Source organism: Typha latifolia, chromosome 12 (assembly GCF_019914945.1).
Source record: "Typha latifolia isolate L0001 chromosome 12, TyphaL0001v2, whole genome shotgun sequence".
NCBI classification, from domain to species: Eukaryota; Viridiplantae; Streptophyta; class Magnoliopsida; order Poales; family Typhaceae; genus Typha; species Typha latifolia.
The window spans coordinates 3,015,722-3,036,973 of NC_133097.1; the positions used below are offsets into that span (position 1 = coordinate 3,015,722).

Genomic DNA, 21,252 nt, shown 5'->3' on the forward strand with positions numbered 1-21,252 from the left:
CGTACATCGAAATTATTGTTAGGATCGTAGGCTTGACCTGGTCTAGCCGTGGGAGGGTGTTGTTGTTGCCGGTATGCGTCCCTTATTCGCTATATGAAATCACGCCGGTGTTTCACCTCATCATATCCACCCACTCCTCATCATCTTTAGGTAAAGTTCGCACCCGAGCCCTAGGGTTCTCCTCGGGTTGCACTAGTCTAGGGATAACTAGAGCCTCTCGGGCCATGGGGTGTGGAAGAATCGGCTCGTGGTGGTGGATGAAGTGTCCGTCAATAGAGTTAACCAAACCCGATGTTTGACGCCGATGTGTTGAGGTCTCCCTGCATTCCAGCATCAATCCATGAATTGCTTCACGAGTGGCACGATGGTCTTCCTTATTCTCGTCACTGGCCTTCACCAACCTTTCTAAGATCATGTTGGTCAGTGCCAAGGCAGCCATTAATGCGGACACTAGGCCTTTCGTAGTCATTGGACTTTCCGTAAAAATATTCGCTCTCTGTGCTTCACGCCTTAGTGTTTCAATGTTTGCACTCTCCTCTATTACATTTAGATCTTTCGTTTTCCTTCTAGAAGTCATCGCTCAAGTCATCGTCATCAATGATATGTCTAAGGTTAGCCTCGTTCTGATACCACTTGATAGGTTTAGGAATAATCAGAGTGCAACAATCTGAAGATCAACCCAAATTCTTAAGATCGTGAGGTTAGGAGGAGACTATCAAGCATTGTATGTATCGATTTAAGTAGGCATAACACTGCCGAGTATAGAGGTTAGACACTAATTGATTTGAAATTATGATTGAGAGATATGGGTCGTAGACCTAGTGGTACCTGATGACATAGGGTTAGGGCATCTACAAGTAGTGTACTCTTATTTTCGTTGTGAGCGATGATTCTACTATATGCGATGATTTTGTTATGTTGGATGATATGGACTTACGACTTGAGTTTTATGACTGGAGTCCTCAGCCTGCTAGCCATAGATAATCAATCATACGCAATGTCGTTAGGCATGTATGGGCGGCATTACTGCTAGATGTCTATCCTCCTTGATATTTGAGATAATGTGTGAGCCTATATTTATTATGTGGTGGATAGCTCTTTGAGCATATTATGATAATTATGGTTGTGGCTCAGTGTGAGCTAGATATAAATGATTTGATAATTTAAATGATGCATATCATATATTCTTTTATTAATACATGTGAACTATTAATATGAATATGTTGCATGGACATATTACTATGATCATGTTGGCATACATATATATATCATGTGACATCCTTCTCTATCATATTTTTAGACTGTAGAAATGTATACTTGTTGGGTTTTATACTCATCATGTTTTAGTGAAATCATTTTTCAGATTAGTAGATGGCCCCGAGTCTATGGAGGAGCTAGTGAAGATCTGATTATATTTTCTTTATTGGTTTTAGTATTGTAAAATAAGTTATATGGATTGTAGCCCTACGCGGGAATTTGTCTTGTTGAGGTATATAGATATGTATTTTAGGGCTTGCTACGGCCTGTGGTAAATTAGACTCTGTTTAACTTATTTTACTTGTAAAAATATTGAGTTTTATCCTATATATTATGTACAAATATTGACTAATAGGACACGAGAAAATCACATGAGTTCTACTCACATGAGGGGCACGTGTATTTGGAGGTGGCTGTTACACCGTCTTTTTTTTTGTCACTTCTCACATCACTCTTCACCGTCTCTTGGATTCTCTTTACACATCTATTTCTATTATTCTAGTTGCACTTTGTTATATTCCAACATAATGTAGTTCATCGTAGAAAAATTTACATCAACCATATTCCTCGTAGAACAGGGCTGTAAATGAATCTACGTTATTCTAGAGAATAAACTTTTTCAAATTAGAAGGACCTTAAAATAGGGCCAAGTCTTATAGTTCTATAATATTAACTCGATATGCTTATTGAAGAATTGTAGATCCATAATGAGTGTTTCCAAGCACTTCAGCATGTGAACTATACACAATAATATGAGTGAATCCTTCTTAATTTGCTATAAGCAAATTTTCTTTTCTTTTCTAACATCCTGATTGTTGCAAATTATGATTTGGTTGAATTCTGCCTTCCATAACATAATTCAATATGTGCTATCTGGATAAGGTTGGCTATTTCCTGCTAATTTCCATATTAATTCGTGTAACCTCTCCACAAAAGCTTTGCTTTTCACGAGATGATAAGGTTGTGTTTTCAAAGTAATCGTGATTATCATAATCATGATTCCCAACTTAAGACAAAATCAATGTTGTTTAAAATCAACGAACGCAAGCAAACCCAACTAATTATCCTGTAGAAACATTTTCATTGGTAAGCCCAACATTGGGTAAGACACTCTTATCCTGAAATCATATAAGATATTTGATAATTGGCACAACAAAAAATTATGAATACAAATGTGACAAACTAGTATTATTATGAAGTGGAAATGATCGCTACACTTGATTTACCCTAATTAAAACGTAGTTTGATGTCCCATGGTTTATGCTGCATAAATCACTTCTAGCAATATTGCACTAAAGGCCAAGATATCCTTTTTCCCTTTCTTCTAATAAAATCTTTATGGATTTCCATTTTTGCTGTATATTCCACTTGAACATCATTTCTCTTACCAATTAATTGCAATCAGACAAATTGTTATATATCCGTCTTATATGTAATCAATAGTTCTGAAATGTTTGATTGAATTTGGTATATATCTCGTATTCTCATCTTCTTTTTGAATATGCCAATTCAGAACAATCAACCACGCAATTTCATTATATGAGCATTGCCTCCTAAAAGACTTCTTTTTTCATGAAAATGACTCACCCAAGAGGACATCTTAACTATGAGTTATAAACTTTCATCTTTCAGAATACATCTTTCATGATAATAGAATTATCAACTTGAATAGAATCTTCTAATGATGACCAAATATAAGGATTTCCTATTCTTTTATAAGTTTTGTAGAGTTATACTTCATATGTTTTATCAACAAAGATCAATATAAATATTTTAGAAAAGGTTGGATCCTATAATTACACGAACAAACTCTCTTATATTCACTAATTTTTATCTTGAACTGCAAAACAACCTAAACTAATGGTCACTAGTTGAATTAATTGGAATGTTGGCTATCAACAATACAGCCTCAAGTTGGTCACATATGTTTAGATGGCCTTGGTTTCACAAATACAATCTTTCTCCATGTTGCTGATTAATTCCGAGAAATAGAGATTCATTACCATTTTCTTATTTGAATGTCTTTTTGTGAGCAAATGGATAAATTTCTCAGATACCAAAACTTATGATAAACCCTTATATTGGAATGCCATCCTGCAGCTTTTCAAACTATTCTCTTCTAGCAGTATGTTATATAAGAAGTAACTTATCCAAGACAATCATTACAAGAGTGTCTCAGTGCACAAGTCTCCTACCTAAGCGGGGTTTGAGGAGGGCATTACTTCTATACAGATAGTTTTTAAATATAAGTGAGAAAGGAAAACCCTCACTCGTTCATTGTTCCCATTTTCATGCAATTAACTAACCAAATGATACTTAAATGATTTTCCATCTCTCAAAAAATAAGCAGACAACTTCAGCCCATCATAATTGATCTCCAGGTCAATTGATTGGAGGAAAGAAGTAACAGACTTCAGTAAAGATTGAGCTTTGATCAAGTTGACTGGAGACAAAACATGGAGAGGAGATGGGTGCAATAAAAGAGAAGATAGATGCATTGTAGGAATCCCAAGAATGAACTCAAGCAAGAAGAGTGGGAAGACACCTCTCCCTCATCTCTCTCTCTCTCTCTCTGGAGAACTTTAACATCTGTCTTGCCTTTTAAATGTTCCTGTTTGCCTCGAAAAGGAGCTCGAGCAATATACACGTGCAGGACAGTTCACATTCAGAATCTCATTTGGTCAATAACTTTTCATGATCAGTATTTCCCAAACTTCCCAAAGGATTGAATAAATTGTAGAAAATATCCAAAGTAGAACTAATAAAGATCAGAAAATCAAAATAAAAGCTAATCAAATCTGTCTAGCATGACTCTTGTCTCGTTAAAAATGCAATATTATGAGATGGGTTAATAAATTTGATGCTATCATGGGAGTTACTAAATATGGTAAAATCTTGCAGGTATTATGATCAATTTGGATAAGGAAGATCTAGTGCACGAACCGTTTGGTACACTGTTCCGTTGAGAGTTGGTGATGAAATCCAAGCAGCTCTAACTAATACATCGCATCCAAGACCTGATAGCAATAGCCTTGATTAAGTGCATTGATTTCCTTCTCTCTCTTCCCTCTTTCTAGTTTCATTCAATCTTGCCTTCTTCCCTTCTCTCTTCTATGTTCGGGGTTTCTATCAAACAGCGCGGCGACATACTGTAACACAAAATATCCTAGAAGAGGACTAGCAGATCGAAAAAGTTGAAGGTAAAGCTGGAGATGAAGCAATTAACGAAAGCAAATCTACCAAAGATTCATAAATAAACTTGTACAAGTCACCTCGAATCTATCAGTTATAGGACAAGAAATAAGTCAAGCAAGATAAGGGGGCAAAAAGGAAGAGTAAAACATAGAAGAACAAGAAATTAACCCTCAGTTTCCCAACTAACCAGATCGATCGATTCTCCACATGAAATCATGTGCAGATTTTCATCACTATAGCAGAGTGCGGAATCGGAATTGAAAAATTCTAGCACTGAGAATATTGCGGAATCGAGATCAGTAGGGCTGCCGGCCACCCCCGCCGGATGCCCAACTGTAAGTTTCCGACGGCAACTGAACGTTATTGAGAAGATTCGGCGGCAGGCCGTGGAAGAGTGGCGCGCTCGGGTCCGGCATGAGCTGCGGCGGCTGTTGCTGTGGTGACTGACCTACCATTCCGGGAGATCCGAGTTGTCCTTGAAGTGGAACAGATTCATCCTCCTCTAATGGCAATCTCTCGTACGCCGCATTCGCGAACGACGCCGCCATTATGACGACCGGTCCGGCCGCGATCAACGCTCCGACGACGCTCCCTCCGACGACTTGCCCTTGCCCGCCTGCTAAGTAAATCGCAAGACCAGTTGCTGCGGGTGGCGCGGGCGGCGGGAGGAAAGACCCTGCAAGGGAGAGGATCTCGAAGCGGCCGTGGAGGGTAACCACCGCTCCCTGCGAGGCGGGCTGTCGGAGGGTGACGTTGGTGACGTTGCCGGTGCCGCTGAGGACGCAGATGCCGCGCTGCCTGCGCCTGGCGAAGGTCGCCACGCTCTCGGCGATGTCGCACCCGCCAGCGATCTCCATCACGTGGGTGCGGAGGGCGTTGGCGCTGTCCTGGGTGATGATTATCGGGGGCTTCGGCTTGTTCTTGGATCCTGCAGGCCGGCCCCGGGGACGACGCGTCATATCACCATCTGGGCCACCGCCGTCCCCGCTGTTATTGCTGCTGCCGCTGTTGTTGTTGTTGTTGTTATTCTCGTCGCGGTCTCGCTTGCCCCCGCTGCGACTGAGGTGGTCGTCCTCCAATTTGGGCTGTTGCTGCTGCTGCTGCTGTTGTTGTTGTAGTTGTTGTTGCTGGAGTTGGTGGTGGAAGTCTCGGGTGAGGAAAGAAGGGGGGAGATGGTTTCCATGTGAGGATGCTGTTACTTGATCCATCTTAGATCTTTCCTTACTTTGCCCTAGCTCTTGGTTTCCTTTTTCTAATTCATCCACATAGAAATTAAGCGCAAGTTGGTAGGAAACCTAGGAAATGGAACAGTGCTGCTAAGAAAACCAAAGTGATCTAGAGCTAAAGGAAGAGGAGAAGGCAACAACAAGAGGAAAAGACCTCCATTGACCGAGAGAGAGAGAGAGAGAGAGAGAGAGAGAGAGAGAGAGAGGGGGAAGATTGGTGGAAAAGGAGAAGGGAAAAGAAAGACGGCGCTCTGCCCCCCCTCCCTTTTCTAATTGTTTAGAATGAGCAGAAGCACCATCCCAAGCACTAATTAACCACTGCTAACCCTCACCAGAAACAATGATAGGAGCAACATGGGGGGAGCATTTCTCTTGTCATCCACCAACTTCTCATCTGATTCCCAGCATCTAACACCTCTCTCTCTCTCTCTCTCTCTCTCTCTCTCTCTCTCTCTCTTCTTTTATCCACTACTTGACCCTACCCAACCCCACCAATAATTGCAAGCACTCCCTGCCTCTGTTCTGTGGCTGTTAGCTAGAGTTTAGAAGGGGACTCTAACAACAAGGAGCCATCCATAGGGTGACGAGTTAGTTGTTGGAATGTTTTAGGATTTGGTTTACAATTAAGTCCTGTCGAACTCAGTCCCTTCTCTCTCTCTCTAGGCATCTATCTATCAATGTATCCTCCTTTGAAAAGCAACAAGCTACAAGTACAAAGGTTTGTGTGTTGTTGAGCCCTCCTTTCCAAGCCCTTTAGGGAGAGGGAAAAAGTCTGGCTGTCTCTTGGTCATGCGGAAATGAATCTATCCCAACTGTTGCTGCGTTTGTGCCAGTTAATACGGTCCAACCATGAGATAGAGATAAAGAGAGAGAAAGAAGAGAGAGGAGCTCAGAGAGACAGAGACAGGCTGGCTTTTCGTGGGGATGGTGGGGTTGGTAGTGGTGAGCTCTCTCTCGCCGTACCCATCGCGCGATAGGGAATAGTTTACTGTACTAATAGGAGTTGATGACCGATCGTTGTCCCTATCCTTACAGCCAACGAGCTTCCACGTTGGATTTCTTTTTTTTTCTCTCTTTCTTTTTTTTTTCTTTTATCAAAGTTTTGCAATTAACACATTATATTTTGATCATTTTTGTGATCCATATATATATATATATATATATATATATATATATATATATATATATATATATATATATATTTGATTCTGCCGAGCTACTTCTAGTATGACGCCCGATTTTAATTCCAATTTCGAAAAAGAAGTCATTAATTTTAAAAGTCGTGTCAGATTGCCGGTTCTTATTCAATTGAATCAAGAACTGAAAAAGTATTATTTAAGGTAGGCATGTACATCACATGGTGATGCTTAATACACTTTCAATGAAGGGTAATTAATGAATTCAAGTCAACTGGTAAGGATTGTTAGTCAAACTAACAGCTGTTTTTACTCAAATCTACAAGTAGGTGTCGCGATAGTGTAGGCTTAATTATATAGGTTTGGGCAGAATTAACTTTAGTCTACTCGAATAGATAATATTTACTGAAAGGGCAAAATATGTAACTTGTGTAATAAACGAATCATAACTCATAAGAAGATTAATTGGCTTAAATGATAATTAAACAGATTGACATTTAAAGCCTTCTCTTATGAGACAAAATTATAAATGGCAAGGTTATAAAAAAGAATTCTATTTTATTTCGCATATATAGCTAAAATTTTCCTTTGAACAAGGACGGTTGAGATGCATCAATACTAGCGGGGCCCACTTATGACGCATGACATGAATCCACGTGGCGCTCAAGCCGACATCGACGGCGGTCTAACTCGGAGTGGCCACAGGCGAGCCGACCCCACCGAGCTGCATCGCATCCCGCGCGATCGACCGGGCGTGGCGGTCTCGGTCGCAGCCGCTCTGACAGCTGCGCGCCTCGCAGTTCGTGCCGTACCCGGCAGCCGTCAGATCTGTGTCAGTCACGCGAGCGCTCGATTGGACGGCTCCTGATCGCGCGCTCGCCTCCTATTCAGTGCCCACGTGATAGCTATTAGATTCCGTTGTGGGCAACCGAGGGCACGCGAGATCCGGAGGATCAAAATCCTTAACCGAATCCAAGGAAGGAGGGAAGCGAGTAGTATTTATTCGGTGGTCTCCTAGATCTCTCGCTCCATCTCTCTCTCTCCATCTCTCTCTCTCTCATCTTAATTTCTCAACGTGAAAGCCAAAACAAAGACACTCACTCTCAAAGACATAAAGAGCATGGAAGTTCGGTCGATACATATATAGAGGCCAAGTGGGTGAATACTTTCATATGTAGCTAGAGCCGTGCTTTATTTGCAAAAGGGGCAAAAGGGAAAGGTTTGCCATCACTGTGTTCCTAGATTGACCCAACTTGATATGGATGTTGACATCAGGAGTAGATACCATTATCATGGTCATCAACTTGCTAGAAATTAAAAGCACATAGAGAAGAATAAAGTTATATATATATAGGTGACATGATATGCAAATTAGACTAACTTCAGGATCCATCAATTTTATAACAGCAGTTTCACTTTCAAAACTGACCGTGTTATGATATACAAGTCAATAACTGCTTGGGAGGTGTCTCTATAGGTTACAGCGAACGATTACATTTGACTAGAGCTCAAAAAAAATCTATAGACCTACATTACTGCATGATGGATACTTTGCTCAAGCTCCAAGCTCCAATCTCCTCCCCTTATTATAGAAGAATTACTCTATATATAAAAGTTAATTCTATGGACAAACTATGTACTTTCTGTTGGTAATTTCATGTATTTGACATGAATTTTTTATTAACTTTGAGCTAAGTTTTAAGTGGAGCCCACACATTATTAATGATGGTTTAATGGTGGAATTAATTTAGCTCAAAAAGTACTTTATTGTCATATATTCACTTAGTCAAATCCATGAAGAGAAGTGAATGAAATTTGGTTCTAAAGTGGGTATCATGGTCATGAAAAATAAAGAAAAGTAAGTTTAGTACCATATTAGATATTTGAGAAATATTAGTATGGTATATAAGTAACAAACTTCTTATGAGCTTTGGGCCCCAAAAGGGGTACATATTTTGTGGGTAAAGATTACTATGCAACTTAACTCACACGCGCGCCACCCGGCCCGGCTCGGCTCGGTTCACAGGCATGGGGTCAAAGTGGTGTGTCCTTTCAATGAACAGTTAATCAGTTAGTTAGTTAGTTGAACTCGACCCAAAATGATTTATCCCTTCACAATGTAACTCCTTTTGAGTGGAGATAATGTCCAACACTAGACTCGACTATTCAGAATTTTATATTCTGTAAGTTTATTTAATTTATTTATTTTGATCAGATTTTTTGTGACTCTTTGGAATCAAATTGTTACCGCTAACAATCTTAAGACCAATTCTTTAGTTGTTACTCTGATTCCAATTAGTGTTCTTTTCTTCTGATCAGATTTTTATTTTTCTTTTATTCTTTTAGATGGCTGAAATAGTAAAGAGTATTATTTCCCCTATCACTGCTCCTCCAGTACCTACAGTTCATGGAGAAAAGCCTGAGAAGTTCTGCGGTGCATATTTTAAGAGATGGCAACAAAAAATGCTCTTTTATCTGACCACCTTGAATTTGGCTAAATTCTTACATGAATATGTGCCTGAACTCCGAAAAGAGGAAACTGATAAGCAAGTAGTTGCTGTAGTGGATGCGTGGAAGAATGCCGACTTTCTTTGCCGAAATTATATCCTCAATGGACTGGACAACTCGTTGTATAACATGTATAGTTCAGTAAAAACGTCTAAAGAATTATGGGAATCTTTAGACAAGAAGTACAAGACAGAAGATGCCGATGCAAAGAAATTTGTAGTCGATAAATTTCTTGAGTACAAGATGGTTGACACTAAACCAGTGATTAACTAGGTGCAAGATCTTCAAGTGATAATTCATGAGATTCATGCTGAAGGGATGGTGATTAATGAATCATTCCAATGGCGACTATTATAGAAAAACTACCACCGTCTTGGAGAGATTTCAAAAATTACCTAAAGCACAAGCGCAAGAAAATGATACTTGAAGAACTTATTATCAGATTGAGGGTTGAAGAAGACAATTGTACTGCTGAAAAAAAATTGGATGCTAGTACGTGTCAAAGGCAAATGTTGTGAAGTCCACAAAGGACAAGAAAAGGAAGCATACCGGCGAAGACTCTAAAAGTGGCAATGCAAAAAAGTTCAAGGGCAAATGTTACGTTTGTGACAAGCAAGGGCATCATGCTCAGGACTGTCATTTGCGAAAAAAGAAAAAGAACTCAAAGAAAGAGAACTCTGAAAAGAAGAAGCCACAAGCCAATGTAACTGAAGTGGAAAACCTTCGTTCTAATGTCGATGACATGCACCTCTCCGCTATTGTCTCGGAAGTAAACCTGATTGATGGTAATCCTAAAGAATGGTGGGTAGACACTGGAGCTACTCAACACATTTGTGCCAATAGGTGGATGTTTTCATCTTATCAAACTGCAATAGATGAAAAACTTTACATGGGCAATTCAGCAACTTCCAAGGTGGAAGGAATAGGGAAGGTCGTGTTAAAATTGACTTCAGGAAAAGAACTTACTCTTAATGATGTAATGCATGTGCCCGACATTTTAAAAGAATCTGGTTTTGGGATCATTATTGAGTAAGAAAGGTTTTAAGTTGGTGTTTGAGTATGATAAGTTTGTACTTATCAAAAATGACATGTATATTAGAAGGGGCTACTTGTCAAATGGCCTCTTTAAGATGAATGTAATGATTGTAACTCCAAGAATAAATAAAGAGGAATCTTCTTCTTACTTGCTTGAGTCTTGTGAAATTTGGCATGGTAGATTAGGACATGTTAATTATGGTACATTGCGTAGATTAATTAATCTTAACATGTTGCCTAACTTTCAAATTGATTTAAATAAAAAATGAATATGTGTTGAAGCCAAATTGGCTAAGACTTCATTTCATTCCATTGAACGAAGTACAGAACCTCTAGAACATATACATACCGATGTATGTGATTTAAAATTTGTTCAAACTAGAGGTAAAAAAAAGTATTTTATTACTTTTATTGACGATTGCACAAGATACTGTTATGTGTATTTGCTAAGAAGCAAAGATGAGGCATTAGAAATGTTTATACATTTCAAAATTGAGGTTGAGAACCAACTTAGCAGAAAGATTAAAATGCTAAGAAGTGATAGAGGTGGTGAATATGAGTCATCATTTGCACAAATATGTGCAGAAAATGAAATTATTCATCAAACAACGGCTCCTTACGCTCCATAGCAAAATGATATTGCTAAACGTAAGAATAGAATTCTGAAAGAGATGATGAATGTCATGTTAATAAGTTCTAGTTTACCCTAGAATTTGTGCGGGGAAGCTTTACTTTCTACAAATCACATTCTCAACCGGTTACCCCATAAAAAATTAGATAAAACACCTTATGAGTTATGGAAAGGTTGAGAACCTAGCTATAAATTCTTAAGAGTGTGGGGGTACCTAGCAAAGGTTGCAATTCCAGTTCCTAAAAGAACAAAAATTGGACCTAAAACTATTGATTGTATATTCATTGGTTATGTTCATAAAGTAGTGCATACCGTTTCCTAGTTCACAAATCAAATAATTCTGAAGTACATGATAATACAATTATTGAGTCTAGGAATAAATCATTCTTTGAGAATATATTTCCATATAAATCTACATCTGAAGTAAGTTCTCTCAAAAGAACTTATGAAAATAAGCAGGACCAAGAATCCATGCAAGAAGGAAATGATAATGAACCTAGACGAAGTAAGAGGGCAAGGACTTCTACATCTTTTGGTCCTGATTTTCTAACATATTTGTTAGAAAAAGAACCTCAGAGTTATAAGGAAGCAATGTCTACTCCTGAAGCTCCTTTATGGAAAGAAGCCATTGATAGTGAAGTTGAATCCATTTTGCAAAATTATACCTGGGAATTGGTGGATCTTCCACTAGGGTGTAAACCTTTGGGTTACAAATAGATATTCAAAAGGAAGATGAAAGCAGATGGTTCAATTGACAAATACAAGGCGAGACTTGTAGTCAAAGGATATAGACAGACATAGGGAATAGATTACTTTGATATATATTCACCTGTAACAAGAATAACATCTATCCGATTAATAATTGCTTTTGCAGCATTATATAATCTGGAAATACATCAGATGAATGTGAAAACTGCATTCTTGAATGGTGAATTAAATGAAGAAATCTATATGGAACAACCCGAAGGGTTTGTGGCTCCAGGACAAAAGAGAAAGGTGTGCAAATTAGTTAAGTCTCTTTATGGGCTTAAACAAGCATCAAAACAATGGCATGAAAAATTTGACCTAGTTATGATGTCAAATAGTTTTCACATTAATGAATGTGATAAATGCGTTTATGTGAAATGCACTTTAGATAACTATGTCATTGTATGCCTATATGTGGATGACATGATAATAACCTATAGCAATATTAATGTCATTAAAGCTACCAAGAACATGTTGGCTAACCAGTTCGATATGAAAGATATGGGAGTTGCAGATGTGATTCTCGGTATAAAGATCACTAAGGCAACTAAAGGGTATGTTATATCTCAATCACATTACATTGAGAAATTGCTCAATAAATTTGATAAAGATAATAACAATATAGCCAGAACACTTGTAGATGTGAATCTTTATCTCACAAAGAATATAGGTGAATGTATATCTCAGTTAGAATATTCTCGGATAATAGGCAGTTTGATGTACGTCATGAATTGCACTCGTCCAGATATTGCGTACTCCGTGGGTAAACTGAGTAGATATACAAGTAATCCAGGCAGTGATCACTGGAAGGCGATAGTTAGGGTACTCAAATATTTGAGATACACTACTAACTATGGATTGCACTATTTAAGATATCCAACAGTACTTAAAGGGTATAGTGATGCAAACTAGATTTCTAAGACAAAAGATACCAAATCCACGAGCGGATATGTCTTTACACTTGGAGGTGCATCTATTTCATGGAAATCTTCTAAATAAACATGTATAGCTAGATCTACTATGGAATCTGAATTCATAGTATTAGATAAGGTGGAGAAGAAGGCAGAATAGCTTCAAAAATTTTTAGAAGATATTCCTATGTGGCCAAAATCTGTGTCCGCAATTTGCATACATTGTGATAGTCAATCGGCTATAGGAAGGACAAAGAGTCAGATGTATAACGGTAAGTCACGACATATACGTCGTAGACATAATACAGTGCGACAATTGATCTCAAATGGTATAATATCCATTGATTATGTGAAATCAAAGGATAACATCGTGGATCCATTAACTGAGGGTTTAACAAGAGATCAAGTATATTGTTCATCGAGGGGAATGGGTTTGAAGCCTACCACCTAGAGTAACGACACAACGACAACCCAACCTAGTTGACTGGAGATCCCAAGATCTATGTTCAAAGGGACAACCGAGTTGTGGGGGCGTTCTCTGAAATCACTAAGGAATTAAATTTCCTACACCTTTCCTATGATGACATAGTGATAAACATGTACTAAGTGTTAGGGTAAGCAATGCTTTTAATGACTCTTATATTTTAAAAATCCAAGTGGAGTATGGTAGGATACTCTTAATAAGAGGTCACCTATGTGAGTGTGAAGTGGGCCGCTTCTGTGAGATGACTAGGCTAAATCTCTAGAGCACTCAAAGAATTATCAAGCGCGTCTAGGGTCGAAATGGACATAACATATAGAACCGATTGTGTTGAAAGGGCTGCGTGCGTATTATTATCTTGGTTTATACAAAAGCTGAACAGTTCAAGACATCATGTTCACTGGTTAGCGAATAAATCCGATAATACTTCACTATGGAAGGTTCAAAGCCAAAAGCTACCTATCCTGATGTAGTAACTTTTTATTGTACTCTCGATCAAGTCTGCATTTCATATGCATTTTCAGCCAATTCATTTATGTGGGGGATTGTTGCTAATTTCATGTATTTGACATGAATTTTTTATTAACTTTGAGCTAAGTTTTAAGTGGGGCCCACACATTATTAATGATGGTTTAATAGTGGAATTAATTTAGCTCAAAGAGTACTTTATTGTTATATATTCACTTAGTCAAATCTATGAAGAGAAGTGAATAAAAATTGCCTCTGAAGTGAGTATCATGGCAATGGAAAATAAAGAAAAGTGAGTTTAGTACCATATTGGATATTTGAGAAATATTAGTATGGTATATAAATAACAAACTTCTTATGGGTTTTGGGCCCCAAAAGATGTACTTATTTTGCGGGTAAAGGTTACTATGCAACTTAACTCACACACGCGCGCCGCCCGGCTCGGCTCGGTTCGCACGCACGGGTTAAGTCCAATTTTAATTTTTTGCTTGATATGGGTTCAAATCTGGTTTGGTTCGGGGTCGAACTGGTGTGTCCCTTCGATGAACAGTTAATCAGTCAGTTAGTTGGTTGAACCCGACTCGAATAGTATAACTGTTAATTGATTTCAGACCCGAAATGGTTCATCCATTCGGTGACCTTTTGCATCTTTTCGTCGAGTCTGTAGGCTGTCAGTCTGCATAATTTTATATAGAAATTTAGTTCATTCATTCTAGTCGAGTCTTAAATTTGAATCTGCATTTGAGAGAGAGCACAGCACAGTTAAGGTTTAACAAGACATTCAAAAGTTGCTTCCTTTTGAGTGCAAGGCAGTCCACTATTCTAGAAACAATCGGTGGAGGGCGAATTGGTCATCGATAACTCTTCCATCCCACTCATTAAATTTCTTCCTTATGAATTTAGAACCAACCTTATCTCATAAAAGGCATCAGACCAGAAAGCGAGCGGGTAGACTCGACTATTTAGAATTTTATATTATGTAATCTGTAAGTTTATTTAATTTATTTATTTTGATCAGATTTTTTGTGAATCTTCGGAATCAGATTGTTACCACCAACACTTTCTTTTTATTTGTAAGATCCCGCATAGCAAATATGAAATATTCTCTTTCGACCCCTTATTGGTTAGTGACAAAATTTACTAATTCTAATGAACTAAGATAATTAGCTCCGCTATGTCTCTAACCCTATAAATATGAGTGGTCATTGTTTATTTGGGGGGATGAAATGAGATCGTGACATGAATATTGGTTTAGTTAGTTTCCTACCTTGCATTTGCTCTTTTAATCATCGCCATCCGTTTATCTTCGTAGAAATAGATTTAATCTAGAAATCCTAATTCTACCTTCAAACACTAGGTACCATCTACCTCCACGAGCAACTCACCCTTATGGTTGACATCCACTATCCCATGCCCGCTACCTTTCAACAACAATCGCAACGTTAGTATTCCTAGTTTGCCCTATTTCATTAATATCTTTTCACCTCGACCTCAAAATCACTTCATTCTAAAGGCATTAGATTCGAGACTCACAAGGATACCACCCATAAAAGTTTTAGATTTTTCTAGCGAATGAGTTAGTTCAAATCTGATTTGTAACATTGTGGCTAGTGGTGGGTTTCAAACATGCCATAGTAGAGTCATGGGAGATGGTGAGGGAGGCCACAAGCTAGGGCGAGCTAGAGCAAGTATGATGGAGGGTAAGAGCAATTAGACCCACGGTAGATTGTAGTGGCATAATTTTTCATGTTAGATGTGCCACACATATTATTAATTTAGTCGTGTAGGATGGTTTGGAAAAAAGAAAGAAAGGATGCAATAGAAAATATACATTGTATCATCTTAATTATCAAAATATTCACATTTGTAGTTGGAGAATTTTCAAAAAAGAGTAAGGGAATGTAATTTAAATACAAAAAAACTCTTTCTATTGATATACTACAAGATAGAATTCTACTTATTTGATACTAGAGATGTTATATGTTATAGCAATGTATTCCAAAGGCTTCAATATGTTGATCCAATAAACTTTGTTGCACGATAAACAAATGAACAATAGGATACAGTTACACTATTATGTAAATGCATGTTTGAAAATCTTCCATATAATAACCAAATGCTTTTAAGAACTCCATTCCCAACTACTAACTTATTTTTCAAAGAATTCTGTGATATTCAATTGCCAATTATAGAATTATGGAGAAGTTTGAATAAACTTGTTATTCTATGGCAACATTAATGAAAGAGAAGTTTAATAAATATTGGCAGCATTGCAATCTTATATTAGCTATAGCTTCAATTCTAGATCCTCACAAGGATTTAAATGTTCACAACAATATTTGTTGGTGTATCTAAATGTTGAAAATATAAACTTTTGTGGCATATAAATATGTCGATTAAAGTTATGCTTTCGACATTTAGGAAATGCTAGTATATATATTTTTGCATGGTGTGTATCTAAATGTCGGCACATTTTCTTTTGGTCAACCAATTAACTGGTAGTAAAATTTTTAACTAGCATTTATAATTGTTGGCTAAAGTATTTGTGCCGATGACTATTTATGACGGCTAACATATAAGTGCTGGAAAAGAGATTTTGCCCCGCGTTTACATTTAAACTTTGGTAAAAATCTTTACCAGCTAGGGTCTACATGGCATTTGCGTATATGCCGATAAAACTTTTACATGGCATTTAAATAGTTTGTTGTGACGTATAAAAATGCCAACAATAGCCTATTTCAGCATAGTGTCAGTACATAATGAGTATTTTAAAATTTTACTTTTCACAAATTTATTATCTTAGCGGTGTTAAGGAACTTAAGAAAGTTCATGAAGTCATAAGAAAGTTACATAATGAATATGCATCTAAATTTTCTTGTCATTTTGATTGTCCTGTGAATATAAACACTAGTGAAGCTTTCCAAAGTAATGGGACTACTCTTGAGGGTTTGATGTGGATAGAAATAGAAGATTTGAGCAATTGTTTATTGAAAAATCTCAACATCAATTCTTAAGATAGATTTGGATCTATATATTGAAGAGGCTCACTTCTACGATAACGAAATAATTATGATATATTATCTTGGTGGAAGACCAAATGTGCAAAGTACCCAATATTATCGTGAATTGCTACTGATGCATTGGCCATTTCAGCTGCCACAGATGCATTTGAGTATGCATTTAGCACAGTTGGCCGAGTAATCGGTACTTATCTTAGTAAGTTAAATCCTAAAGCGGTGGAAGCTCTAGTATGCACTCAGGAGTGTATAAGATCTACAAGAAAAGATTTATAGTTATTTCATTTGATGATATTTTATAAATTAGTATTGATTATTAATTTTAGTATATTTATTAAGAGGGTAAATCGGCCACATTAAGATTACCATGCTTATTAAAACAAGTAGCATCAATTGTTCAAGATATTGAACAATCTGAAGTACTCGAATGTGTTTCAATTTCTAATTTATGATTATTGGCTCCTTATATAAGTTCACTAGATTGGTAAGCAATCTTGCATGTTTTAATTGTGAGTTGATGCAACTTGTATTCTTGATAGCACTACATTGCAAAAAAGAGCAATATTTTGACTGATGACATACACAACATTTGTTTTGCTAATTTATTTTACTTATTATAATCTTCTGTAGTAAGTTTAGGGAACATAGATTTGTAATTTAACAATTAATTTAGTATCATTCATTTGTTTTTGTAGCTGCACTTGAATGAGAGTTGCTTGGATTACACCATCTTTCTTTGAAATTTCAATCTGTGCTATAGTTGTAATTTTTTATAATGGTTAAAATAGTGAATCTATTTGTAGTGTGTTATTCTTGGATAAAAATTGAAAGAATGTGTATTTTGTTCATTGATGTTTCCTAAACTTGTTTTTGGTTTATATGAAGATTGAAAGAGTGTGTATTTTGGGTTGCTTAAACAATTTCATGTGGTAAATATAAGTGACTGAGAAATGGAACATATGTTATGAACTCAGAGTTTTTGTTTAATTACATATGGTAAATGAAGATGTTGAACGAACTCTTAGAGTTTCTGCTTAACTTCATGTGGTAAATAAAGATGTTGAATGAACTCTTAGAGTTTTTGTTTAATTACATATACATATGAATTGTGTAAACCCTGGCTTAGAGTTTTTGTTTATTTGCATGTACATATGAACCATCTACGATCAGGTTCATATTCGTATTTGGGTATTATTTTATTAGGTTTTTATTTGTTGGCAATTGTGTACAAAATATTCTAAGTGTATTTTTTTATGTATATGAGCTTTACACAAGTCTAGAATATCTCTGGTTTGAAGAATTGCAAGATTATTGGAGAAAAGCCGTCGAGTTCACACCGCGTTCACAAACGCGTTCGAACGCGGAATCTGCGTTCACACAGACAGAGAGCCGCGTTCACAAACGCGTTCGAACGCGGGTACTGCGTTCACACAGACAGAGAGCCGCATTCACAAACGCGTTCGAACGCAGATACTGCGTTCACACAGACAGAGAGCCGCGTTCACAAATGCGTTCGAACGCGGGTACTGCGTTCACACAGACCGAGAGCTGCGTTCACAAACGCGTTCGAACGCAACCTGAAGAATTCAAGTTGTCGCGTTTGAACGCACCTGAGTTCAAGTCATGCCGTTCGAACGCACCCAGGCCGCGTTCGAACGCACCAACGAAGTTTGATAAAATTGGACTTTCGTGAGTACGAATAAGACTTGGATTTGTGAGTACGGATAAGACTTGGATTTGGCTCTATCTTGGAGATCATATATAAGGATTGTGAAACCCTATCTCTAGGGTGGTTGAAGAAGCATTATTGAAGGAGACTTTTTGAGCTACATCGGTTCTTCAACTAACAAGGTTCCACTCATCTACAAAGGTTAATCTTTCGTCTTAAGGGCTATCTAGACGAAAGATCAATCTCGAGAGTTACTGAGATTGGACTTCAATCACGAGAAGCGGTGAATCGTGGGTTCTAGCGAGCAAGACTGATAGAAACAAAGTCGTTTGGATCAACGGGTTGTTTTGTGAGTCAGTCTTGTAACTGCTACTATTCTATTGATTGGTTTTTGATCCGAGTTTGGATCCGTGGTTTTTTCCCGTTTGGGTTTTTTCACGTTAAAATCTTGGTGTTCATCTCTGCTTTCGTTTTTAATATTTCTTCCAATTTTTACTTAAGCGAACGAGCGAGATCATTGCCTAGTGTTTAGATACATACGTGTGTCTAGAGATTTTTTTCATATTTGATTCAGATCCGATTAATATCCAATTTGTATTCAGTTAATATCTAATTGTATCCGTCTGCGTTTAAGATTTGATTCGATCTATATCTATATCCTTTTAAATTATATAAATATCCATATCTGTTATACCAGGGTATGGTTTTAAAGTTGATTATTTGTCCAATATTCATATCCATATTCGTATTCGTATCGGGATCAAAAATATAGTTCTCGATATTGTTTGAGTACTATCCAATCCGTATTCGATTGATTTGCACCCTTACTTGGATATTAATTCATGCGTAAGGGTAATTGTTCCCATGAGTCCTATATGTAACCAATACATTATTTAATGAAGGAACCTACTTTGATTTATTAAATAAATATCTTTGAGAGGAAGGATTTCTTCTTGTTTTGGTCCTATCCCTATAGTTGATTCTAAGTAAACAAAAATGTACTTGATTCTGACGTTGTGGATTCCATGGAGCAGCGAGTGTTTATCGAGCCGCATTTGTGTTACCTCCTCTAGTCTCTGATCATTCTAGTATCATCACTCTTCAAGAGGTACGCACGGATTATAAATAAAATTGTTTCACATTTTAGAGTTTTTTGGAAGTATTACTTAAACTGATGAAAAGATAAGCAAATTTAAAGTACCAAACACTTTCATCATCTTCTCCCGCACTTGAAGAAGAAGAGGAAGTGCAACTGATACTCGAAGAATTAGAAACACTTACGCCATCTTCACCTACATCATCAGCATCTTCGTCTTCATTTATTGGGGAACAAAGTAAAATATATGAGGTAACGACAATTAAAGTTTGTCTTTGTACGGATTGTGATTCTAGCCACGAGTGAATTGGAAAGACATAAGTTACAAGATTCAAGAGCAATAAAGTTTGAGAGTTATGGTTTTAGTTTTATGAAGAAGAGCGGTATGTTTCATAAGTTGCAAAATGAAGGGTCATCCTGAGGGGTATAAATAGAGATGAATTCTAGCACTTGGATCATGCAAGTTGAAAGAATGAGTGAAGTTTTCTTTTTCAAGTTTTCCATTTCCTCTTTTCTCTTAGTTGTTTATTTTATCTCCCTCATATACTATAACTAAAATGAGAAAAAAAAAGGGACAAAGTTACTCTGCTATAATGTTCCTAATGCACCATGGACAGAATGTTTGTGTTATAGTAGTTTGAGAAGTGCTCTTCTCTAGCTAACACGATGTGAAACTCTGGTAGGTGTTGACAAACAGTAGAAACCAAATACAAGATCTACTAATCCATGTTAATTTATTTAACTAAACTAAAGAGGTTCATATTGTATGAGTCCTCTGGTCCTCCCGAGTTGAATGTCAGTGGAAGCAGTTCAATTGAGACACTATTAGGCTCCCACTTCTCTCAAAGAAAAAAAAATCTAGTGATCTAACTAATTCAATTGTCTTAATAAATAAATAAACAATCAGCTGATTCAACATCAACCAATGCAGTAGAACTGAATAATACCATCAGTTCCAATTGAAGCATAAATCAACCGAATTATTTGCATTAAAGAATGCAAACTACCAAACACTTTCTAAGGTACTTGGACTTTTTTTTTAATTCTTTACTAGATCGTGTACATATTTCTGGATGCATTAGAGAGCGCTTCTTTAATTGGTGTTAGTGTCGGCTTTTCCTTTTGGATCCAAGAATGCATTACAAGATGAGTGAGCTAATGGGTGATGGGTTCATACTAGACATGTTACGAATCAGATCTGGAACAATCTATCTGTAGGATGATCCTAAGATTTTGAGAGATAGTAATCTCAGAAGTCTTGGATTTAATACCTTTAGAATGAAGTCAATCAGAGATCCGGATAGAAAGTTATGATTAAAACAGTAGAGCAAGGTCAGATAGGGCAAAATGGTAAATAACCGACGTTGTGGCGGTCGTCGGAGGGTGATGGAGGGCCAAAGGTGATGGTGGATGGTCGTAAAGTATGGTGGCTGCTCGTGGAGGAAGGTGGCTAGGGTTTGAAAGATCGGGATACTTCTACGGCTATGATCTACTCCTAAAAAGTTAAAAGGCAATTTAATAGCTAAGATAAAAGATAAAAATAATAAGAAATATTTGGCTAAACTCAGATTCATTCCATGATTCTTATCAACACATGTCCACTCCTATTTATAGGAGTAAAAATTCATAGCGGATCGGATCCACATACGGATTATCCGATTTATTTGAAATTTAAAATAATAAGATAAAGCTAAGTAACTAACTTGACTCAACTTAACCCATGTGGTCGGATCGTAACAAAATGCGTCTCCTGGAATTAGACCAACACGAACAAGTAAATAGATTACCCATTAGAGAATTCGTTACAAGGGTCTTTAAATTTAAATCTAAAGAGAAGAACTAAAAGATTACAACCATAAGTTCACTTAAGAAATA

The 21,252-nt window shown here is 37.1% G+C and overlaps 1 protein-coding gene across 1 annotated transcript; it reads right to left on the minus strand.

Annotated features, from left to right (window-relative positions):
• Positions 1–4,478: 4,478 nt before the first annotated feature.
• Positions 4,479–6,234, minus strand: LOC140798414 (AT-hook motif nuclear-localized protein 16-like). The gene has a single exon (XM_073152227.1). The coding sequence runs from the start codon at positions 5,658–5,660 to the stop codon at positions 4,749–4,751; it is 912 nt and encodes a 303-aa protein (XP_073008328.1). The 5' UTR covers positions 5,661–6,234; the 3' UTR covers positions 4,479–4,748.
• Between the last annotated feature and the right edge of the window lie 15,018 nt (positions 6,235–21,252).